A 25544-nucleotide genomic window follows, 5' to 3' on the forward strand; every position below is an offset into this window, starting at 1 on the left:
CCCTGGGCGTGTTGTCACCAGGATTCGAATATAAAGGGGCAGCAGGATGTAGCTGAATGTCCATAAAGAGGTTCTTTCTTTCCTCTGGTTCAAAGAACTCCAGGAGGGGAGACACACAGACACACACACACAAACTAGCTTATACACACACACACTAACCTACACACACACTAGCTTACACACACACACTAACTTATACACACACACTAGCTTCTACACACACCCACACATGCTAGCTTATACACCCACTCACACACACTAGCTTACACACACATACTAGCTTATACTCACACATGTACTAGTTTATAGACGCACACAGGCTTATACACACACACACTAGCTTATACACACATACTAGATTACACACACACAGACACACACAAGCTGTCTGAGGGGCCAGGGAAACTCTGCTTGGATTCAGACCTTAGAGAGATGCTCACTCCCACATGAGTACCAGGAGCCCCCAGGGTAAATGCAGTCTGGGACCAACCAGGGATAAGCAGCTCAGGATCCCAGCCACGTGCTGCGGGCTTTGCACTTGACCCTTCCCGTGGGAAAGACTTCTCCCCAGCAGGTGTCCAGGGTCCTGGGAGCAGGACCAGAGCCACACCTGGGACAGGGCCGGGCACGTGGTCAGAGCTCAGTAGGTCACAAAGCCATAGAAAGTTGCTTGGATGCCAAGGCAGACGTGGGAGCCCACTGTGTGCAAAGAGAGGGCGATGTGGCCTCTCACAGTCACCCCTGAGAACCTGCTGGTCATTGCTGGCCTCTCTCGTGTGGAGCTGCGGAGTCTCTGCTCTTTGAAACGGGACCGCCTCCGCGCCCGATGGTAGACTGGCTCTCGAGGGACTCGTGTAAAGCGCAAGCTGTCCCCGCCTTTGGCCGATTGGCATTTCAACAATCCACACGTTCTGCAGTTCCTGAAAACCATGTGTGTACAACTTCTGGTTGCTTCAGTCTCCTTGCCTGGGAGTTCCTGCTCATTTCTGGAAATGTTGAAATAAGCGAGGATGCCCTAAAGGACAGGCAGGGCAGGTTTTGCACCCAAGTGATAAAGGGCAGCGCCCTGGAGAGCCAGCTGGGCTGGTGGAAGCCTGGTCCGTGGGCACCTCTGCCAGTGGCCTCTCATGTGAAGGGTCAGAGCCCCGAAGGGCAGGCGCTCTGGGCGCACCCTTTCACGTGGAAATGCTCCATTTTCAGCTGATTGCTGGCAGGATTCGTCCTATTGACAGCCTGGGATCTCAGGCTGTGATGTGGGCACATCAGGCTGTGATGTGCAGGATAAAACTGGGGCTGGTGGGGCGGAAAAGGTCAGAAAAAGGCAAGCTTTGTCCCATCCAGAGGAGGATGGGACACCGAGGATGGGGATTTGGACCAGCTGGAGAGACCCCCAGGCCACCTGGCTGCCCTGCACCAGTGCTGGTGTGAGAGTCAGCGGTGGGCTGGGGGGCGAGAGTCGAAATCTCTCCCTGAACCCCGACCTTGGAGACCACCTGGTCAGCACTCTAAACCACGAGGAGAGGGTTCTCAACCCATCGTGCTCAACTAGGAAGCCACGCCCCCGGGGGCACACAGATCTGGATCCATAGGCCACTGCTCTTCTTGTACACGCTGCAGCTGCATTTCTGAGGGATTCTAATGATGGGTCCTTGTATCAGGCTCACAGGACGGCTGTTTAATAACTGCTTCGAGAATTTCCCTGGGGATCAGCATCAGTAGGTGTCTCTGAAAAGGCTTCATCACTAAAGTGTCTGCAAATGAAGCATTCTGTAGAGAGGAAATTAGAAAAAAGAAGAAAGGAATGGAAATCACAATCAGAGCTTCCTCTCCACCCCTGCCTCCCACCCCCGCCATGCATGAACCAGAAAGGCAAGGCTGCGAAAGCTGCTTATGGTGACCTTGACCCCAAGCCAGGCGCTCCCCGTGGCCCCCCTCCTCAGCTCTGCCGGGTCTGAGGTGCAGAGAGATGGAGGGTCAGAGGGACACAGGGCACGCCAGGGACCTTGATCAGTGCCGTGGAGAGGTGTTTTTAATGTGTCCTCTGGGCATCCCACACCGGCAGCAGCATTGTGTCTCCTTACTGTCTCTGTTTTATGCTGTTGGGCAGGCCTGTAAGGCCTTTTTTAGCCCTGAAAGATGGCTTTTCGGAAGGTGCACACGGCCCAGCCACTAGCCACCGTGGCACTTCGTGCAGATTAGAGAGCTGAGTTCCTTCCTCTACGAACGCGACAGCCTCTGCCTGAAATGATCAAAAATGCCTCACATCGATGAAACCGAGAGGATCGTCCCCCTGAGTTGCGCGAAGCTCATATAAGCAGCAGCTCTTCCTTGTGTTAAGCAAATTTCACACCCAGAAGCCTGAGTTGAATACCCTGGCCACTAATTCATTTAGTAGAAAGCCAGACTTTGAGTTTAGAACATTTCCAGCTAAAGGCAACCTCCCTTGGAAAGAAATTATCTAACAGTGCAGAAGGCGAGGTGACCCTTTCTGTTTCCTCGGGAGGAAGGAGTTCTGGCCATGGAGTGTTCTGGAATGTTACAGTGTTAGTCCTGAAAGGAGCCTTCCGGTCGTCTAGTCCACCTCCTTTCATTTTGCAGTTGGGAAGATTGAGGCCAAGGAAATGTCCCTGATCTGAGCACAGGGCTGTGCTCCCTATACCCCACCCCGCCCCCAGGTCAGAGGTGATGAGCTGAAGTCTAAAGGCTGTTGTGGGTCAAGGGTCCCTGTACTTGGAAGAGTGAGTCCCGCTGACCGGGAGGGACTGGATGCAGAAGTGATTGGCAGAGAGGAAAAGCTGTTGCCATGTCCCTCAATTCTTCTGAGCCCTGAGCAGGACGCTCGTGGAGTGCCTTGACCCTCTGCTGAACGATGGTCATCCACTCACCACGGAGATTCTACTCATGGGAATGTTAGTGAGATCTGATCATGCATGTCATTAGTGTGTGATTCCTTTTAAGGAATTTATTACAAAGATCCTCAGCAAAGTTGGCCGTAAGAAGCAGGCGTTCTGAGAGCAGACTCTTCATAGTCCTGGCCGTCTACCCTGCTTGGCCCAGTCAGGGCACAGTGACTGGTCAGGGACCACTCACACAAGGAGCAGTGGTCCCTCTTCCAGCTCATCCCAGTGCTCACACACACACATACACACACACACACACACATTATTCTTAACATGCTAAAAATGCTGGGAACAATTCATTCCAGTGCTTGACCTTTAGGGCAGCTCAGTGACCTCTGGGTCATTATTTTGCTTCAAAGTGTACCCTGTGGGTCAAAGCAGAAACATTTGTTTGGCAAGAAAAGAGAAGATGTTCCTTTATGTGGCCTTTCCTGGCGGCAAGAAAAGGGACATTGTTCCTGCAGGCTGGTGTGTGGTGTGGTCAAGGAAATGCATCACCCCCCCTCCCCGTGAGGTCCTTTCAGGACACCCCAAAGGGCGGCAGCACCAGTGGCTGGCCACGTGGCTCAGGCTGGCCGCTCAGGTTGGGCAGGATGTCCACGCACTGGAGGAGAGAACCTGACCGGTGGAAGACAGAGGTTCAGACAAACCGGTGCAGTGGGCCAGGGGCCAGGAAGGAACCTTGTGGGTCCCTGGGGAAACTTAGCAGGCCACCTCTCTGTGTTGTAAGAGGAGAAGATGCGAAGATGTTGGGACAGAAAATGAAAAGTTCGTCACTAGCAAGAACATCATCTTCCTTCAGTCCTGGCACTGAAGGTGTGAAACTGCAGTTCCTTCTCTGCAAAGTGGAGAAGACCTTACTTTAAGGTCTCTGAAATGACATGCTGCCCCGCCCCGTCAGTCCTTGCTGCTTGTTAGAATCAGCTGGGGAGTGCTTAAAATATACCCCTGCCTGGACCCACCGTAGACAAATCAGAATCTCTGGGGGTGGGTCCTGGGCATCGGTCGTTCTTACAGCTCCCTGGGTGCATCTGACAGGCCACCAGCCAGAGGATCTGTGGCCTAAGGTATTGAGGGTGGATCCCATTTCCCCATCCTGTATGGTGTTTGCATCCTAGAAAAGCAAGGGGTTAACCAGGACTTGATCCAAACTTACAAAACCTTTGTCTTCTTGATGTTACTCACACTCGGCCATGCATAATGCTCTTTCGTTTTCTATCTTATGAGGATGTAGGATTCCTCCAGAGGAGGGATCTTGTCATATTTGTCGTTGTGCTTCTCAAGACGATGCTCTGTCCTCCACTCCCACCCCCATCCTTCATCAAAACCAGTCCATTTTAGTCTTAAATATTTGTTGGCTCTTCCTCCATCCCCTTTGTCATCCCCCCCACCAAGTTCCTACATTAGCCGTTGTCACGTCTTAAGAATTGTGTTGGTCTCCCCAAATCCATTCTTTCCAATGCCTCCAGCATGATCTAGACCAGGGGTCCCCAGCCCCTGGGATCTAATACCTGATGATCTGACGTGGAGCCAGTGTAATATTAGTAATAGAAAGAAAGTGAAAGTTGTGTCCGATTCTGCAACCCCATGGACTATACAGTCCATGCAATTCTCCAGGTCAGAATACTGAAGTGGGGTAGCCTTTCATTCTCCAGGGGAACTTCCCAACCCAGGGATCGAACCCAGGTCTCCCGCATTGCAGGTGGATTCTTTACCAGCTCAGCCACAAGGGAAGCCCGAGAATACGGGAGTGGGTAGCCTATCCGTTCTCCAGCAGATCCCTGACCCAGGAATTGAACGGGGGTCTCCGCATTGCAGGCAGATTCTTTACCAACTGAGCTATCAGGGAAGCCATAAAGTGCACAGTAAGTGTGATGTGCTTGAATTATCCCCAGACCATTCCCCCACCTTGGCCCCCTGTACTGTATGTGGAAAAATTATCTTCCATCAAATTGGTCCCTGATGCCAAAAAGGTTGGGGACCTCTGATTTAAGTCTGCAGATGTAGCTGATTTACTGTCTGCCTAAGTCTTCCCCTGCCTCCCCTGCACACGTAGCATCACGCTCCCTCCGTGCAAGGCCTCCCCAGCCACCCTCTCCAAGCTCGATGACCTTGACCAAGTACCTGACTTGGCCGTTTCCTCCTATCTAGACTGGGGATAATTAAGTCTCCACCCTGCCGCCACTGTCTCGGAAGGCTGTCGTGGGAATTAAGCACAAGGGTCACTGAGGAGGGACTCTGAAAGCTCTGAGGCCCCAGTCAGATCTGAGGGTTTCCACGAGAGCCTCAGGAAATAAGTGTTGCACACGGCAGCTCCCTGGGGCCCCCTGTGCTCATGTTCCTTGTGAGCACGGCAGCCGTGGAGGGGGCGCTGCCGGCTGGTTCCCTCCGTGTTTTTGTAAAGGGAATCGGGTGAAGGAAATGTCTTGAAATAGACAATCTTCCTAAACTCCCCCAAAATAACCTCAGTGGAAACAATTGTGGTAACGTCCACTCTGCAGTTATTGTTTCAGTCCGCAGCAATGGGAACAATCTCCCGGCCTTTCCAACTCAACTGGGAATCAGCTGGACTTCCAGGGGCCTGGAAACAAAGGACTGTGCTTTGAGGGCCTCTCTAGGTCTTCAGGGCCCACTGGGGCTGGAGGCAATCCCAGGGTCTGTGTCCAGTGTTTCTTTTCCTCCCAGCTTCCCCTGGGGAGTTTTGGTTGCTAGAGATTTTCATGTTTTCCCATAGGTAACCTTGGGGAAGTTACCTCCTGTCCATCTGAAGACTTTAGGAGAACACTTGGGCTCTAGCTTTTCCTCCAGTGAGTTAGCCCCGTGCCCCAGACTGGAGACCTCGGGAGGCTTGGGGGCTCTTGCCCACCCGCTCCAATACAATCAGCACCTCCTCTGAAAGTCTGCCTTGATGTTCCTCCCTCGCCCTGCTCACAGGTGCTCCTGTCCCCAGTCCCTGTCTGTTCTTCTTACCGGTCTCTTCAAAGCGTTGACCTAGCATTTTCGCCTAGTCCCCTCTCCTGTCACCACCGTCCCCGACTCCGAGCGCCATGCAGCTCTTCGCTGGCCCATGGGAGAAAGTCTGAAACCGTCTGCAGGGCGTCCATCGTCTGGAGTCTTCCCTCATGACCCTGAACATTCTTGTCATCTGCTACCTTCTAGGTGTTGCCCCCAGTCTTCCAGGACAGCCCTGTTTTCTTGGCATTTTGTCCCTTTTTGAAAAGCTCAACCTGTTAATTGTGTGGCTAAATGTGATTTAATTTTCTACTTTTGTTTAAAAAAAAAATCATTCTGACCTGTTCTCCTTATTTCTGGCTCACCATGCATAAAGACCAGCCTCCTCCTTGCCTCTGTGTGCTGAGTCCTCCTTACCATCTCTCTGCTCCAACTCTCACGCCCCTCAGAATCTCTTGTTTCTTGTTTCCTCTAAGAAGCACCCTGGTTACTCTGCAATCTAGAGTCAGTTCTTTCTGGAACATGGTTCCCTGCAACAGCAGTTCTCGAACTTCATGTGCAAACAGCATGCAGATCTGCTTCACGTCAGATTCTGATTCCGTAGGACTGGCCTGAGGCCAAATTCCTGCATCCCTAACCAGCTTCCAGGTGATGCCAATGCTGCTGGTCCGTGGACCACACTTAGAGTAGCAGGTCTCAGAACCATGGTTTTTGACTTTTGCTGCACGTTGGCATTACCTGAGTGGGTTTTTTTTAAAAGATACCCATACCAGTCTTCTACCTTCAGACAGTATGATTTTATCGGCATGGGGTACACCCCCGGCTTTGACGTTTTTAAAAGTCTCTCCAGGTGACTGTGTGTGCTCAGGTGTGGCAACTACTTATTACGTTGTGTGAACATGGCTAAGCCTGGTATGAGCTTGCCCCAGTTTTCCAGGGCAGCCCTATTTTCTTGGCATTTTGTCCTTTTCGGAAACCTCGGCCTGTTAATTGTGTGATGAAATTTGATTTACCTTGTCTCCCTGCAGAGACTGTGTGCATGCATGCATGCTAAGGTGCGTCAGTCGTGTCTGACTCTGCAAGCCCATGGAGTATAGCCCACCAGGCTCCTCTGTCCATGGAATATTCCAGTCAAGAATATTGGATTGGGTTGCCATTTCCTACTCCAGGGATCTTACTGACCCAGAGATGGAACCCGGGTCCCTTATGTCTTCGACATTGGCAGGCGGGTTCTTTACCACTGCCACCTGGAAAGCCCGCATAGACTGTAATTCCTTCGAAAGCAGGACTTGGTCTTTTTTTTTTTTTTTTTTTTTTGAGAATTGATTATTGACTGATGGTTAAATATTAGGCCCCCTAAGTTTGTTTGTTTGTTTTAATGATTAAGCAGTGTTAATAGAGCTCATACTGCCATTAGGGAATCATACTAGATGTCAAGAGGGAAACAAAAATAAGAAGGTCTTGGATTTTGCAGAGCCCAGTGAAATCTACACAGCACCAGCCCTGGCAGGGAGTTGCCTGCCTGGATGGAGTGTTTTCAAGGGCTCTGGATGTGTTTCCTCTTCTGCCTCCCCCATCTGCGTCCCCACCCAAGAGGAGAAAAAGAAACAAGTTCTCCCTCCCTGGTCACTTATTCCAAAAGCATTGCCACTAATGTTCTGGTTTCCCTTTCGGTCTGAGGCAGTGGTTGCTGACCTGACCATGCTTCAGAACCATCTGAAGAGCTTTGAAAATCCCCACTGCCTGGGCTGCACCCGAGTGTGTGTATCAGAGCTTCTGATGGGGCCTGAGCCTCGGGAGTTTAAATCTCCCCAGGGGGCTGTCCGTGAGCCTCCAGGGCTGAGAGCCAGTGACCCAGGGTTCTTATTGACTGAAATGTAGGTAACACTCCAGTTATCCTCCTCTGGGGGTGGAGGGGACTGAGTTTGTCAGAGCCTTTCCTGAAAGCAGGTTCTGATAGCAGGAGGGAAGCAAACATGGGGATGCCAGGCACCTGTCGGACACGAGAACTCAGCACTGCATCATGGGGAGGCCAGAGAGGGGAGACACGCTGCTACAAAGGACGCTTGGCCACCCAGCGTTTCTCTAGAGCAGGGCCACCACATCATGGTCTGTGCACCGATTTCCAGCCCCTACCAGTTTCTATCATCAGGTTGTATTGGAACACAGCCGCCCCTTCGTGGCTGCTTCTGCTGCACACTGCAGCACTGAGTAGCTGTGACAGAGACCATACAGCCTGCAGAGCCTAAAATATTTAATGACCTGGCCCTGCACAGAAAAGATTTGCCAACCCCTGCTTAGAGAGTTGATCCTGCATGATCTCCCTCTGGACCTCCCAGGAGGCTCAGTGGTAAAGATCCACCTGCCAGTGTAGGAGACACAGATTCGATCCCTGGGTCGGGAAGATCTCCTGGAGAAGGAAATGGCAACCCCCTCCAGTACTCCTGCCTGGAGAATCCCGTGGACAGAGGAGCCTGGTGGGCTACGGTCCATGGGGTCGCACAGAGTCAGACACACCTGAGCACGGCATGAGTCCCTCCTCTGGACGGTCCTGCAGTCTGTCCATCAACACAAAGGCTGGGCATTTCAAATACCATTTCTTAAGACTCTGTAATGCTGTAGTTGCTCTTAAAGCAGGGCAGGGTGTCCTCAGAGATGTGCTGAGAGTTAAGTCCTGGCAGGGCTAAGTTATGGCTTCCTTCTCTCAGCCTTGGGGTGACGGGCCTTGGGTGGCCAGTACTGTGGGCTGCCACCCCGGTCCCAAGCAGCCTCTGTGGGTTCCCCCAGGGGGCCATACCAATGTCACTGTGTTCCCGATGGGCTGTGAGGTGGGAGGGCTGGGAAGCCCCACACCAAACCTTGACAGATTGAAGAGGCTGGAGCTGGGAATGGACTCCTTTCCTGCCCGAGGAGGATGGAGTCGGGGGAGGGGCTGCAGGCATGAGCTCTGTAGATGGAGGGAGGAAGGGGATGAGGCCTGTGCTTGACCAGAGCCCTCGCTGCAGAGTCCTGTGTCCAGGCTCGCGTTACCCTCCTTCCTTCTGCAGCCACCACTGTGCCCCTGAAAGTAGGTCAAATCGCTGTCTGCTCCAGAGGCTCAGAGGGAAAGAGATACCAACTAGGTCATCAGAACTGCTGGTGCCTGGTGAGCCAGCCGAAACCAGTGGCCACCCAATTTAAGACAGCCCATAAAGACTCTTTTATGTGGCAGGGAACCCTTAATGGCCCACATCCACACAACAAAAGGTCAGCCCTGCTTTCTGGGAATGGAACAAGTAATTGAATTTCTGAAATGGTCCATTTCCTGTAGTCAGAGAGAGGTATAACCCGTGTCCTTAAAGTATTCACTTAAAAAATTAATAAGTTGGAGGCAATTATTTCTTTTACCGAAGGTATTTGCCATAGGACTTAGAATTTCCTAAGATAGTGAAAGCACAATTCTATACAGAAAAATTTTTGCATGCCAGCAGATTTTTAGGAACTCGTTTCTATCTGCTGTTTTCCCATCTTTCTTAATTAGGAACCTCGGTAAGACCGTGTTCCTTAGACTTTATCATTTTTGATGGCACACCATCAGGGAGGTCCATTATTTTTGCACAATACCGATCATATTAATACTTAGCGTGGCAGCTTTGCTGTTAGTGACTTAATGTGGAAGGAGGGAGAGGGAAGAAGCAAGAGCCCACTAACAACAACCCTGTGAATTTATGCTATGATGGGGGCTTCTCTGATAGCTCAGCTGGTAAAGAATCCACCTGCAATGCAAGAGACCCCGGTTCAATTCCTGGGTCAGGAAGATATGCTGGAGAAGGAACAGGCTATCCACCCCATTATTCTTGGGCTTCCCTGGTGGCTCGGCTGGTAAAGAATCTGCCTGCAATGTGGGAGACCAAGGTTCGATCCCTGGGTTGGGAAGATCCCCTGGAGAAGGGAAAAGCTACCCACTCCAGTATTCTGGCCTGGAGCATTCCATGGACTGTGTAGCTGCATAGTCCATGGGGTCACAAAGAGCTGGACACGACTGAGCGACTTTCACTTTCACTTTCCCATGCGGTGATGGTCTGCAGAGTGAATCCAGGGAAAGCCACTCGTGGGCCAGCCCCTTCCATGGCTCGTTGAAAACCCCGCTTGTTCGTGTTCTCCTTCCATTAGCCAGTGCTTGCTGAGTGCCCGCTCTGTGATGTCGCTGTGCACAGTCCACTGGGGTGGCACCTGGGGGTCTGCAGCCCTGAAGTTCTGGATCAGCTCCTGCTTGGTTGGCTCTGGGTCTCAGATCTGTGGCTCTAACGGGTATTCTGTTATGGATCCATCCCAGGCCTCTGAGTTAATGTCCCAGCTTCACCCACCACACACTCGCTGTTTTTCATTAGATCTGCTGTTAAATCTGCTTAATCTATCCTCCCAGCCCCCTTTTCCTCTCCTGTAGAGAATGGATAATAATAGCATCTCCCTCTCAAGGTTCTGGTGAGGTTTAAATTAGTTAATACATGGGAAACTCGGAACCCTGCCTGCCTCCGTAAGTGATAGACACTGTTATTATCATGATCGTAGCTCGAGATCCTGGCAGATATAATTTAGTTCCTTCTATGGTAAGAAGACTTTTTGAATACCATCCAGGAAAACGGAATTGCTCACTCAGTGGAAGGGAGCATATTTCTCGGGCAGGACTGGAGGGGAAGGAAAGACTTCGCAGGCTCACTTCCCCTCATTGTTGGCCCAGCTCATCCACATGAGACTCTAGCCCAAGGATGCCCTCGCCTTGCCCATCTCCCCATCTCTTCCTTTATCTTCTTGCTGCCTGGAGCTGGCCTTGGAGATAGCCAGTAGAGCCAGTTGCCAACAGCTAAGGAGTGTAAAGTTATGACCAACCTAGATAGCATATTGAAAAGCAGAGACATTACTTTGCCAACAAAGGTCCATCTAGTCAAGGCTGTGGTTTTTCCAGTGGTCATGTATGGATGTGAGAGTTGGACTGTGAAGAAAGCTGAGCACCGAAGAATTGATGCTTTTGAACTGTGGTATTGGAGAAGACTCTGAGAGTCCCTTGGACTGCAAGGAAATCCAACCAGTCCATTCTGAAGGAGATCAGTCCTGGGTGTTCATTGGAAGGACTGATGCTAAAGCTGAAACTCCAATACTTTGGCCACCTCATGCGAAGCGTTGACTCATTGGGAAAGACCCTGATGCTGAGAGGGATTGGGGGCAGGAGGAGAAGGGGACGACAGAGGATGAGATGGCTAGATGGCATCACCGACTCAATGGACATGAGTTTGAGTGAACTCTGGAGTTGGTGATGGACAGGGAGGCCTGGCATGCTGCAATTCATGGGGTCGCAAAGAGTCGGCCACGACTGAGCGGCTGAGCTGAGCTGAAGAGTGTAAAGGCAGGGTCTCTCTCGAGTCTGAGCTGTCTCCCACACCTGTTCTACCTTTCACGTCCCCGCCCCCAACCATTTGCGTCATCAGACAAGTGGAAGATTCTTGTTGCATCTCTGCAACATGTAAGATGCTATTTTGGACATGAAACTAAAGGCTCTGACACGGAAGGTCAGGCCCCGAGGTCTCCCCTGGAGTCCCCTCGGCTGTGCCTGGGCTGTGGGTGTGGCTGTCATCCCAAACTCCCCTTCACTCCGGTGCTTTCACACCAGGCAAAGAGCACAAATCCAGAGCAAAAAGCAGTGGCCACACCCAGGAGTGGCCACTGACCGGGGAACATCCCCCCGCCCCCACCCACCCATCAGTGCCTGCCTCCCACGCAGTTTGGGCCAGCCTCTCTCACAACTGCCTTGGGCAGGAGAAGCTTTGTTTTGAGTCTCTTAAGGAAACCAGGTCTGCCTCCTTGGAGCCTGCCACCCAGTCATCCCCCTGCCGTAGCAGACTGGGACTCCTGGACTCTCTGCAGTGTGTGATCCCTGCAGATCGCAGTCCTCCGCTGGTGGGACTGACCCCTCTCAGCCTGTCTGGCCTCAGCTCTGAGGACCTCAGGGTCACTTGGGCCCTGCTGTCTCTGGGCTAGGCTGGGCACAGGCACACCCCCACTTGAGTCCAGTAAACTTGTGTGGCAGGACTGGCCAGATGTTTCTCTGTATTTCATCTCCTTTGACTCCCAGCATCTCATTTAATCCTCACGAAGGACGTAGGTTTAGGCTCTCCATTTTAGAGCACAGGGGCCTGAGGCTCAGCGAGGGGAAGCAAGCCCCCTCCCGCCTGGCTGGCCCTGCCTCTGGCCTGCTGCTGAGTTGGCAGCAGTGAGACAGCTGTCACAACCTAGGTGCCTGTGGGACCGATCCATGGGCCTTGAGCACCCACAGTGCCATCATTTCAGGGCAGGCCGGCCAAGGAACAGTAACCGTGGTCTTCAGAGAGCCTGCGGTGTAACCAAGGATTGGGCGATCCACGTCTTCAATACCTTTTCCATTTCCACTAACCACAGGGGAGTTGCTGAGCACTGGGCCTTGTGCTTACAGATCAAGGACCACTGAGGCAAGGGAGCATCCTGGCTTCTTGCAGCACGGGAACTCGTGCCTGGTCGACAGCCGCAGCTTATGGGCTCTGTGCCCATGGACCACCTGTCTGTTGGCGACCACCTGTTGGTGATAGATAGAATGCAGGTGGCCCAGCTGTGGTCCATTCAGGGCTGTCGGTCATCTTAACTTTTCATCCAACAAGCAGTCATGGAAGACTGTGATGTCTAAGCCAGTGTGGGGCCTGTGGAAGTGAAGGCAGCATGGCCCCTGAGCCCCTGAAAGTTGGCAGGGTGGCTAGAGAAGCAAGCTTGCTAGCAGCTACCTAGTCTGTTCAGACACCTGGCTGGAGTGTTAAGAAGAGAGTGTCCGATGTGCTGTGTGACCACACGAGTTAATTCCCCTGGGTGTTAGTGTCTGTGCTGTAGGGCAGGGGTGGGTGTTTATGCCAGTGGCTCAGCCTCTTCTGAACGCAGCCTGGGAGCTCAGGACGTGGCTGGCTGGTGGACACAGAGTGACCTCGTTCTAGGATGGCGTTACTTGGGGTTTGGCCTGCGGCTTCCCTGCGGGCTCTAAACGGGTGTGGATGGAAAGTCAGGAAGTCTCAGGGCAGGGTCTCTGTGTGCACATGGGGTGCTCCCCAGCCTGGAATTTCAGACTGTGCCCTAAAAAGGAGGAGGGCCGTGGGGGTGTGCAGAGGATAGGAGCGCAGTTGGGAAACTGCTGGTGCTGCCTATCCTATGGTTCAGTTCAGTCACTCAGTTGCGTTCGACTCTTTGCGACCCCATGGACTGCAGCGTGCCAGGCTTCCCTGTCTATCACCAACTCCCAGAGCTTACTCAAACTCATGTCCATAGAGTCAGTAATGCCATCCAACCATCTCACCCTCTGTCATCCCCTTCTCCTCCTGCCTTCAATCTTTGCCAGCATCAGGGTCTTTTCCAATGACTCAGCTCTTCGCATCAGGTGGCCAAAGTATTGGAGTCTCAGCTTCAGCATCAGTCCTTCTAGTGAATATTCAGGACTTATTTCCTTTAGGATTCACTGGTTGGATCTCCTTGCAGTCCAAGGGACCCTCAAGAGTCTTCTCCAACACCACAGTTCAAAAGCATCAATTCTTCAGTGCTCAGCTTTCTTTATAGTCCAAGTCTCACATCCATATAGGACTACTGGAAAAACCATAGCTTGGACTAGACAGACCTTTGTTGGCAAAATAATGTCTCTGCTTTTTAATATGCTGTCTAGGTTGATCATAACTTTTCTTCCAAGGAGCAAGTGTCTTTTAATTTTATGACTGCACTTACCAATGCATTGATTTTGGGGCCCAAGAAAATAGCCTCTCACTGTTTCCATTGTTTCCCCATCTATGTGCCATGAAGCAATGGTATCCTTATCCTTACGCCTATCCTTATACGTCAGATGATCTCCTTTTATCCTCTTGCTAGTCCTCTGAAATACTACTTTTTCATAGAAGAGGAAAATAGAAGCCCTCAGGAGGGTGGGGATCTAGCCAGGCTCCCACAGTAGGTGGCAGTGATGGTATTTAAAGCCAAACCGATTGACTCCGATCTCTGCCTGATAGCCCCAAATCTGTTGCTTAAAGCACCTGAGACTGGCTCTGCAAACCCTGGGACAGCCACCCCGCTGCTCCTGAGTGCTCCTTTGTCACAGTCTCCTGTCCCGTTCCCCATGTCACCAGACCAGCCAGCTTTGGCCCAGCACTGCGGATGCAGAACGACGAACCATTTGCTCACAGGTGGCCTTGAAGACGCTCCCTGCACAGTGGAACTCGCCTCAGGATCTCAGCGTCTCCGGCAGAGGTGTTTGGGGCAAAGGCCCCTTCCATGACCCACCGAGGCCCTCACTCTTACTGTATTCTGACCACTGCCCACTTATAAAATGAGCCACGCCAGAGTACTTTCAGGAGAGGCAAGAACAAAGCCATTAAGATATTCCTCCTCGTAGCTTCCGCTGGGGCCTTTGCCTTTCTGGTTCTGCTTCTGTTAACTTCAGAGCCTTCCAGTAACTCAAAGGGTAGTCTTGGGCATCCCTTCCTTCCTCTACCGGTTCCTTGCCCCATGGGTGTCTCTGTGACTTCCCTGGGTCTGGAGTAGTAACTCTGCTTGTATATCTGTGCTCCCGGTGGCCCAGGGACTTCTTTGGGACACAGGAGGAGTCTGGGTTTTCCCTGTCTGTGACGTGCCGTGTGCTCACCGAACGTGGTGGGTATCTTGTGTTGTAGAGTTCTTACTCCTTCTCCAGAATCCGTTGTTGCCTCAGTTCCCAAGATGCTTCTTCAGCCTCCCCAAGGACATAAAACTACTCACAGCTTTCCTCCCTGACAAAGACTATCACTTGCCCTCAGAGACCAGAGCGTGAGTATCACTTGGTCTTCTCTTGAGTTTTAGTTACTGGTATTAGTACTAGGATGAGGAGGAAATATATAATAGATGCTAGTTGTCCAACAATGATGAATGGGGAAGCTTTATGGGCTTTTCCAGGGTTTGGGTCTTATCTCTGTCATGGATGCACCATCCAGTTAGAGACCAGAATTCAGGCCACTTATGTCCACAGGTGCCCAGGCAACTTTCCCAGAGGCTGCAGAACAGACCCTGTGTCTTTCCCATGATCACTTGCACCTGGTGTGTTTCTAGAGCACCTTCCTGCCTCTGGTCTGCAGCAGCAGGGAGCTATTGCCCTTTCAGGTTAGCAGCACTTCCAGGACCCCCAGTAAAAACCACTTATCAAGGATGTGGGGAGCATCTGGCTGCCAGCTCCATGCTCATGTGGCTGTCCCTGCATCAACAGGAGCCCTGGAGGGGGGATGGTGGTGGGGGATGCAGCTAGGATTCCTTCTAGACTCTTGGTCCTGGGCTTGTCACTTGGATGAGATCCTGAGCCACTGGGTCTCACATGGTCTTCAACTCAGAGAGGGTTATAATCACCATCCAACAGCCCTCCCTGTGCAGGCATGCATGTACACACACACACACACACACACACACACACACACACCCATCACAGGAGTACCTTGGTTGCAAATGGGAAACTGATCATGGTTGAAAAAGCAGGACTTTAGTAATTGTTTCCTTTACATTTTATACCGCATAACACAGACACAATTCCCTATCATTTTTCTGTTAGCTTGAGGTCCTGTCTTTGGCATCAACATTCTCATCTATTTTTTCTGCTCGCTCAGAAATTATCAAGCCCATGTCGTTTGTATTTGGTGTTGCCCAGGGGATCCTTCCTGACGTGGCTGGCCACGGGAGGGTCAGGGACCCGCATGTTTGCTTTGCTGGACTTCATGGATATACTAAGATCAGCTGGAGCAACACCTAAAGTTGCATCATCTAAACTATTTAGGACTCTTCTGGTCACACGTAACAGATCCCAACTCAAAATATATTTAAAGATACGTGACGCAGGAGGTAGGAAGAGCAAATATTTTCATCCTCATTTTTCACGAGAAGGAGCAGAGGGCTGGGTGAGATCACTGCCCACTGGTATCCCAGTCAGGCAGCCGTGCTGGAACCCGGGTTGCCTAAAGGCTCTGTGGGGTTTACTAGTCAAGTTACGAGGCTGTTACAGTGAGAAACCCAACTTGAAGGAAAAAGGAGGGATGGGTTTTGTTAGCTCAGGACATCTAAGGAAGGCCACGTTCCAGCAACCTGACCTTCTGTAACCGCACCCCTGTACAGGCTCAAACCCCCGCCTGCTGGATGAATGCTGAGGGTCCATACCCCAAAGACCTCTCCACAGGCAGAATATTCATGTGCAGTAGACCCCGCTGGGCTTCCCAGGGGCGCCAGTGCTAAAGATCCCAGCTGCCAGTGCAGGAGACATGAAGAGACCTGGCTTTGATCCCTGGGCTGGGAAGATCCTCTGGAGGAGGTCATGGCAACCTACTCCAGTATTCTGGAGAATCCCCATGCACAGAGGAGCGTGGTGGGCTACAGTCCATGGGGTCTCACAGAGTCGGACACGACTGAAGCCACTTTGCAAGCACATGTGCACAGACCCCACTAAACCCTGACCAGAGAGCTTTGCTTACGCTCCTTTTCTGGAACAATGTCCAGGTCTTGTGGAGCCAACATCCAGTCTTTCAGAGTGGGTGAAGGGTAGGTTTACAGTTCAGGGTGCAAATGGGGGGCGGCCAGAGGCAGGGGGTGAGCGTTGATCGCTCAGAGGCAATCTCTGCACCTCTGCCCTGTTGACCTTTATCTGTGTTTTCATATTGGGACTCCAGCTGAGGTATTGTTCTTAAAAGGGTCTCTGCTGATTAAAACAAATAAATTAAAAGAAAAATTAGAAGATCACGAACTGAGACATGAGTTAGCCTGCCCGACCCCCACCTTTTTTTCTGAAACAGGTCAGCTGCTCTGAATAGCTGTGCAGCCTGGAGATTCCAGGAATTTTAGAAACATTACCTGTTTGTTTCAGCTTGGACGTGACCCACACATCCTGCCCACGTGGAGCTTGGTAGGATAGCTTCTTAGAAGCTATGAAAAAAAACATGACCCCAGCAAGAGGAAGGCTCCACTGTTGAGACAAACTCATTGTCAGGGGAGCTGTACTTGGTATTTTTATGGCCCCTTAAGTTGCCAAGTGCTCCATTTCCTTTGTACTGTTTGCCTTCGGGATGTCTCCCCATGTTGGGCTGGAGACGGAGGGCCTGCGGAGCCCAGCTGGCTTGGCCTGAGCCTGTCCTGCCTCCGTGGGGCTCCAGCTCCCTGGGCTCACCCAGTGGCTGCAGCAGAACCAACATCCAGTTCTTCTGGGTTGCTGTCCATGGCACCCTCCACTCCGAGTCATCTGGAATTTTCTGGAGAGGAGGAAGCCATTAGTTTCCAGGCGTTTCAAAGCATTCTCGGGAGTGACAAGTGGGACTGATACTCAACCTCAGGAAGAAGAGGAGGGGGCTGTGGTTTCCAAGAGGCCAGGATGGAGATTCAGTTATCCAGGAGAGATGGATAACCAAGTGGGCAGGTGTCTGGAGAGGGCGGGTCTGGGGCCACAGGGCTGACCTCTCAGGACACTGCGGTGTGCTAGGAAAGGCAGCCAACGTGTAGGAAAGAACCATGTTCTGCATGTCCTGGCAGTGGAGTCCTGTCACCCTGTATGTATTTCTGGCTGGAGTCACCTTGAGGATGGCTTTGAATAGTGCTGCACGTGGAGCCTCTCGCCGCCCCGTGGCCTGGGCCAGGATCCTCAGCCTTGCTTTCCAACCCCGCATGTCCCAGCTGCACCAGCTCCCCCTGAAGGCCTGTCCAGTCGGGCAGGGCTGGGGCAGGCCCCACAGTCGGGGTGGGATCTTCACGCGGCGGGAAGAAGCTCTCTTGTCTTTGTGTTATGCACTTTCCCTTTGCAAAGAGCTGGTGTGTGAGAGAGACAACAGATCCGTGAGAATAGGTCTGGATGATTTCTATCAGACCCAGGTCCGGGGGGTGGTTGGTGGTCAGAGGTCACAGGTCACGGGAATATCAGGAAAGTCTCCTTTGAGGAGAAAGTGGACCTGGAGTTCCGTGAAGCTTCCGGCCGTGGGACTGAGCTCTGTGTGGCCCTTCAAAACCTCATCCCGCAAGACTGAAGGGGAACCAGGCAGAGCAGTGACCGGGGGCCCGCACCCACCAGCCCGTGGAGAGAGGGCCAGGGTCAGGGCGAGCTCCCCTGGAGAGGTGGGGGACAGAGGCCTACCGATGGAGCCGTGGTCAGGTCGTCTCAGAAGTCGCGGGTGCAGCAAGGGTGAAGGGGGTGTGCGGGGCCTGGCCCCCCGCCCTGGCTGACTTTGGAATCTCAGCCCTGGGTGAGGCACCGTCCCGGAGCCCTGCCTCGGGGCCCAAGAGGTGGAGAGGTGTGCTGTGTGCTTGCCCCACCACTCCTCTTGGAATTTCCGTCCAGAGACCTTGCTCAGTAGAGGCTCAACCAGCTTGAGGCTCCCACCCACTTTTCCTTCCCTTCTCTTCTTCAACAGATACTTAATTAATACCTACCTGAGCCCGGAACCCTTCCAGGGCTTCGTGCACTTGGTCCAAGAGCCCGATGGGTCCTCGCCCTTTGAACTCACCTGGGGGTGAGGTTTAGGATTAGGGGGCTCGTCTGGCAGCCTCCCAACCAGGACCCGGGTCCAGGGCACCACCAGGTGGCCAGGGAGCAAAGAAACTTGCAGCCTCAGGTCTCCTGCACTCAAGGTGTCTCCCTTTTTCCCTCCTGTCTCCTGGTCCCTCCAGGTAAACTAACCTGGAGGGTGGGGCCCGGCCAGGAAGCATCATCCCAGAGCCAGGTCACATGCCACCTGTCCTGTAGGAATTTTGCATCTGTCATTTCAAAGAGATCAGGATATGTTGTGAAGGTTGAAACCTGGGCAGCAGACTGAGCTGTTGGTTTGATAGGGGGCTGGAAGACTGCCCCCAACCCAGACTGAAAGTGTCTGGCGAGGAGCCTGGCATCCCACCACAGGAACACCCCGTGAAGTTTCCAGAATAGCACCGCGTGGGATCAGTAGCGCTTGCTTACCAGGGAGAATCGGATAGACTCAGGGACCTCCCGTGTCAAACAGGATCTCAAAGGAGAACCTGGGGATGCTGAGAGCGCGGGAGAGGAGGCCATCGGGCAGGCCCTGAGCTGTGGACGCCTGCGTGGGTGGCTGTGTAGGATTGGGACAGGAGGGCCAGGTGGATTCGTTCCCTAGGGCTGCAGGAACACAGTACCATCAGCTGGGTGGCTGAACGCAACAGACATTTGCAGTCTCACAGTTCTGGATACTAGAAGTCTGGAGTCAGGGTGTCAGCAGGGCCACCCTCCGCCGCCCCCGGAAGGCTCCGGGAAGAATCGTCTTTTGCCTCTCCTGGCTTCAAGTGGCTGCCAACAATCCTCACCCTTTTTTCGGTTCAAAGCTTCCCCCCTCCAAACATTACCCCCATTTTCACACAGCTTGTGTCTCAATCTCTAAATTCCTTCTTGTAAGGGTCATTGGGTTTAGGGCCCACCTTAATCTTTAGAATGACCTCATCCTAACTCCATCCTATTTGTGAAGACCCTGTTTTCCAAATACGGTCTGTACCCACATGGGGACTCCAGCTGGTCTTTTGGGGGCATCCGATTCTGCCCGCTGTAGGGGTGAAGAGGACGGTACAGGTGGCACCGCGCGCGCCACTGCGGTCGGGAGCCCACGGAGCACCAGGTGCTGCCTCCCCCTCCTGCAGTGCCGGCTCGTTCTAGACAACCCACCTGTGCTGCGGGTATTGCTGGCCCGCAGGCTGAGGTCCTAACATACCTTCTTCTCTTCCATCATGGGTCTCTGTCCACCCATTAGCACTCAGCTCAGGGAGCACCCCGGGTGAAGGCCTCCCTGCCCCTGCCCCAGGCAGAGCTGCCCGCTCCCCCCTCACGGCGGCCAGAGACCTCCATGCACTCGGCGGCCTGCGCGTCTGCGCTCCCCCGAGCTCCCAGGGCTGGAACTGGGGCTCTTTGTTCTGCTATTTCCCCTCTGATGCGCCTGGCACGTGGTTGGCCTTCAGAGCTGCTTCGGTGAGGAAGAACCAACGATGGCCAGATGGACTGATGGACTGATGGGTAGTTGGCAAGCGACAGAGGCGTCTCCCCTGACCACCCCCACCCCTGCGGCCCTCATCCCTTTATCCTGCCTGGTTCTGCTCCATAGGATTTTCCATCATTGATCATATTGTCTATTTACTTGTTTTTCCTTTCTCTCCTGTCATTAGAAGGTGTGCTCTGTAAGAACAAGCATTTGCCCATTGCTTTTCCGCTAATGTATCTGCAGTGTCTAAAACAATGATATTTGTAGGGTGGGTAGATGGATGGGTGAGTGGGTGGATGGGTGAATGGATGGATGGGTAGGTGGGTGGGTGGATGGGTGGATGGATGGATGGGTAGGTGGGTGGGTGGATGGGTGGATGGATGGATGGGCTGGGTGGATGGGTGGGTAGGTGGGGAGTGTGGGGCATGGGGGAGGGGAGCTGTGGCTGGGGGGACGTACATCACTCTTATCACAGAGTCAGCTGGTCTCAGCGCCACCCATCACACGTGTCGGCTTGCTCAGCATGCTTGCATGACCCTCAGACCCAAGATGCTTGTTTATAGCTGCTGTCTGAGGGCAAGGCCCCTGTATTCCCAGTCTAGGGTCAGCAGCTCTGCTGCACCTGCCTTAATCCCCCAGAAATACCTGCTGTCCCAGGTTGTGAGGTCTTAGCCTCAGCCTGCCTCGGGATGGGCGGATTTTACATTAATGGGCTTCTGCAACCCGAGCAGTAACATGGTGCCCACAATGCCACATCCTAGGCCAGTGCTGACCTCTGGGATGGGAGTGAATGTGTGTGTGTGTGTGTGTGTGTGTGTGTGTGTGTGTGTGTTTCACATGTCCTCTGCTTGAGCTGCATGCAGAAGGAGTATTATCTTCCCTCCCTCCCTGGAGAGGCTTGGTTTATATAATCTACTTGTCTCCTAGGCCCGCTTAGTTATTGAAAGTGCTCAGAGGTTAGACAGAGGGGAGCTGCAGCCAGGTCTCAGAGCTCAGGGAGAAGGGTTCTCACGCGGAGAGGTGGAGGAGAGCAGGGGCCGGGGGGGTCCAGGGAAATGCTGCAGAGGCCCGCCTGACTGGCTGAGCAGACTCACACACCAGCTGGTGATCCAGAGGCTGCTGGGGCTCTTCTTCATTTGCAGGGGTTGGGTGGGGGTGGTGCTCATACCTGGACTGATGTCCACCTGGGGCTCTTTCGGAGCATGGGATAGAAGAATTTATTGAGTAAAGAAATAGAACAAAGGCTACTATATACTCTTAAATGGTCATTCTGACCTGATAAATTTCCCATTCTCCGCTCAAGGGGTACATTCTATTAATATCTAAAGAGCAGGGAGAAATCTCTGGTCTAAAGCCAGAGCCCCGTTGTCCCTGGCCAGGCCTGGGGATACCAGTTCATGCTCCTCTCCAGGTTCCTTACTGATCCTTCCTGTCACTGGATGCCGGTCCTGCACATACCACCCTTTCCAGCCCTTTTGTAGGAACTGTTTTAGGGCAGCTGCTTCCTAATTGAATGGGTGGGGGGGTGGGTACATTTTTCACTGTGGCTGGATCTTTCTTTTTTAAACCCTTGTTATTCCCTCTACCTGGAAAATTTTTTCCACCTTTTAAAAATTAGGATATAATTCACATGCCATAAAATTCACCCTTCAAAATAATATGAGTGAATGGTTTTTAGTATATTCATGAGGTTATGCAACTGTCCAAATTCCAGAATGTTTTCATTACCCGCCAAGGAAACCTGGAGCCCACTGGCAGTCACTTCCCATTCTGCCTCTCCCCAGCCCCTGGAAGACACTCATTTACTTGCTGTGTTTGCACATTTGCCAATTCTGGACATTTCATAAAAACGAAATTGAACTGTATGGGGATTTTTGGTGATTAGCTTCTTTCCCTGAGCATGATGTTCTCAAGATTCATCCATGCTGCAGCCTGTATCAGAATTTCCTTCCTTTTCATGGCTGTGTAATAACTCCATTGTATGGAGCCATCACATATCTATGCAGCCATCAGTTAAAGGACATTTGATTTGTTTCCATTTTTGGCTGTTATGAATACTGCTGCTTTGAACATTCACATACAAGCCTCATCTCTCACTAGTGGCTTTGAAGAACTTGGGCTAGCCTGGGTCAGCAGCTAATCTGATGGCAGGTCTTAGCTAAACTCACAGTCTCCCTCATTCTTCCTCTTTTGGCCTCGTGTTCGCCTCTCTTGACACCCAGATGCCCTTGTTTTGGAGGTAGTGGGCAGGTATTGGGTTGGGTGTGTCACGTGGTACCCCTGCCAGTTTGAATCTGAAGAACAAAGGGGCTGATTGAAGAAGGTCCTCCAGTGAAGCCTGTATAAATACAGTGCACCCCGTTTTATACAGGACGGTTTGAAAGTTCTACACAGGTGCCCCAGGCATTCATTCATTTATTCACCATGGTGCCAGTAGGCCGGGGCCCAGGCGGCCTTGTGGGTGGGGCCAGTCCTCTACAGCACTGGCCTTGGGGTGCTCCTGGGGAAGGAAGACCTCAGGAGTGCAAAGCTTGGTTCTGTCACTTTGTTCAGCTGATTTCTGGTCTCCCACTGGGATCCACCAGCTTTAGACCAAAGAGAACACAGGCAGAATTCCTCCACCCTTTCCTAGCACGCTGCCTGGTCCCCACACTCTCTGCTCATTCCCTCCATCTTCCCTAACCTGAGCTTTCTTCACTCTCTTCCCCATTAACTGCCTCCTCTGGACTCTGTCTGCCAGGACTGGGGGCCTGAGAACAGGAAGCAGAGCAGCCTTGCTTGTCCTGATGCACTCAGCTCAGCCCTGAGCAGAGAGGGTCAGCGTGATGGGAGAAATGGTGATGGCGAGGATGGCAGTGACACCACCAGCGATACTGACTGAGGTTCGCTGCATCCTAGGCACTGCTGTACATTCTTTACATGTTTATCAACACAGTTAACCCTCAGAAGAACCCTAGGAGGCAGATGCTAGTATTATCATCCCCATTTCACAGATGTGAAAACTGAGGCACATAGAGCTTAGGTCACCTGTTTAAAGTCACATAGCCATCAAGAACTGTGGCTCCAGAGCCCAGACTTTTAACTATTCTGACATTTTATATAGATGCTGGGAAAGATTGAAGGCAGGAGGAGAAGGGGACGACAGAGGATGAGATGGTTGGATGGCATCACCGCCTCAATGGACATGAGTTTGAGCAAGCTCCAGGAGTTGATGATGGACAGGGAAGCCTGGTGTGCTGCAGTCCATGGGGTCATAAAGAGTCGGACACAACTGAGCGACAACTGAACTGAACTGAACTGAACATTCATATTAGTGATTTGGAGGCAATGGAAGAACACAGAAGTCTAGAGTAGTGGCTTTGTTAGAAGCCCTGAGTGGTCCTGCCTGCCCCCCCGGGCCACACTGAGTCCTGGCAGAGAGTTGGAACTCCATGAGTCTGGGTCACCAGGGCAGCTCCCCTCTGCTACGGCCATGGGGAGCAGGGAGGCAAGGATGCAGCTCAGAGCCCAGGACTCTGGAGCCTGGGCAGGGGAGGCTGGCCCCTCGTGAGCTCCTGGAAGGCCAAGTATCGGGACAGCTCCCTCAGCCCGGCCCCGGGGCCCAGCTCCTCGTCCAGGCCTCCGGCTTGAGAGTAGCCTCGGCTTCCTGCCATTGTCTGCGCTGGGCCCGCCCAGTGTGTTCCTGCGCTGACCTGAGGCTGGGAGGGAGGGAAGGGGCCAGCCCGGGGCTGGGTCAGGGTGGGAGAGGGGAAATGAGAGGGGAAGACTTGGTGTTTTTCCTTGTTTGTGTTTTGTATTAAAGAAAGCAAATAATATCCTTTGAGAAAACCATTAAACAAAGCACATCCTCAGGTTGCAGGGCCCCATTGTGGCTGTCCGGCCGGAATTCATTCATGCCTTCTCGGCCGATTGTTGGAGGCAAGAGACAGGCTGTGAGGGAGGGACCGACGATATAAATAATGTAAATTAAATAAAATTTGAAGTGTGCTGTTCGCTCCCTGGACTCAACGGGCGTCTTAGGGCCAGCGTCTGAGAGGCCAGGGTCCCTGTGTCCTCCAGAGTCTGTTGTCCCCCCAGTGCCCTCATTCCCGCTCCAGGAAGCACCTCGAGGCTGATCAGCCCTGTGGTCAGGGGCAAAGCCCAGAGAAGGCAGCCCGCCAGGACCCTCCACTGTGGAGCCCGAATCCAGAGGGTGGCATGCACTGTCCCCATCGAGCGTCTGGGCCTCAGTCTCCTTATCTATAAAGTGCAGCTAGGGGCTCGCTGGACTCTCCCTGAGCCCTCTCTAGCACACTGGGCCTGTCACACCCTCTGACCCCTGCACACCCAGGGCCCTGTGGGCAGCATGAGGACCACGCTCAGGCTGTGCACTCTGCATCACGACCCATGCCCAGATGTCCCGGGTCCAAGCCAGGCCACTGCCTCCCTGCAGACCGCCAGCCTTAGGTACACTCAAGCCCTCCCACCCTGCCCCAGCCAGACCATAATAGAAGGGCAGTACTTTCCTGTGTCCCACCAGAACACACTTTGCTGGGGAGAGGGGAATAATAAGAAAAGAGCTGGCTATCAGCTCACCTTCTGCAAATAATTCTGCCTGCTGCCTGGCATTTTACTCCCATCAGCCCTGCATGGTAAGGAAAGGGTTTCTCTCCAGCCTCGGTGTAAATATATTGGTGGCTCAGGTGGTAAAGAATCCACCTGCAATGCAGGAGACCCAGGTTCGATCCCTGGGTCGGGAAGATGCCCTGGAGAAGGGAATGACAACCCACTCCAGTATCCTTGCTTGGAAAATCCCATGGACAGAGGAGCCCGGAGGGCTACAGTTCATGGGGTCAAAAAGAGTCAGACATGACTGAGCTACTAACACTTCTCTCCAACCTTGATGTAAACATATATATACAGAGTTGTTATCATGATGACAATATATGCAAAAGACCAACCTTAAAATTTTCCACAATTTAACATTTAAAAAGATATTAGCTATTTGCATATTTCCCCTAAATGCACCCCAGGAGTATAAGTAACAAGGATCTTTGGTTAAAAAAAAAACAAAAAACTGCATGAAGCCTTCTGGACTAGGATGAGGAGAAACCTGGATCCTGGCACATTCCGTCTGCATGAGGCTCAGGGTTTGCAAGGAGGCTGTGCCTCCTTGGTCCTCTCCACAGCTCAGAGAAGATAGTCACATTCCCCTGGTGTTAGGAGGCCTGATGTTAGAGGGTTAGCTTGTCCACCATCAGATTCCAATCTGATTCTCTTGCTAATTCTCTGCCACACCTTGCATACCCTCATCCATCTCTCCTGACCTGAGTGTTCTCATTTGAATGGCTGGATTTGACAAAGTCTAGGGACCCCCCTGTTCTTTGGTTCTATGATTCCACCATCATCACCTGGTGGGAAATGCATAGACTCAAATATTCTCCATTTTTCAATCTGGATTTGGCGGTCAGAGCCTAGCCTTTCCAAACTCTCGGTTTCATTTTGTTGTTGTAGATGTTGTTGTAGATTAGTTCAGACCCGGAAGTTCTTTGCTCTCTTTCAGATTTACTGACGCCCCTCTTCCTCCCCCAACCACACAGGGCTACCACCCGATGCCCCACGAGGTGGAGATTGCGCACACGAAGAAGCTGTTCCGGAGGAGGAGAAATGACCGAAGGTAGGAGACTCTCAATCGCCAGCTTTGGGTTTT

General features: G+C 52.4%; 1 protein-coding gene across 8 annotated transcripts in view; it reads left to right on the top strand.

Moving 5' to 3' along the window:
- CTIF (cap binding complex dependent translation initiation factor) overlaps positions 1 to 25544 on the top strand; it is a 324350-nt gene that overhangs the window by 151479 nt on the left and 147327 nt on the right. For all 8 annotated transcript variants that reach the window (XM_061400121.1, XM_061400115.1, XM_061400122.1 and 5 more), the window contains exon 7: positions 25435 to 25511. In XM_061400121.1, the coding sequence (XP_061256105.1) occupies positions 25435 to 25511 (77 nt within the window). The remainder of the gene's footprint in view (positions 1 to 25434; positions 25512 to 25544) is intronic.

Source organism: Bos javanicus, chromosome 24, assembly GCF_032452875.1.
Source record: "Bos javanicus breed banteng chromosome 24, ARS-OSU_banteng_1.0, whole genome shotgun sequence".
Lineage (NCBI taxonomy): Eukaryota > Metazoa > Chordata > Mammalia > Artiodactyla > Bovidae > Bos > Bos javanicus.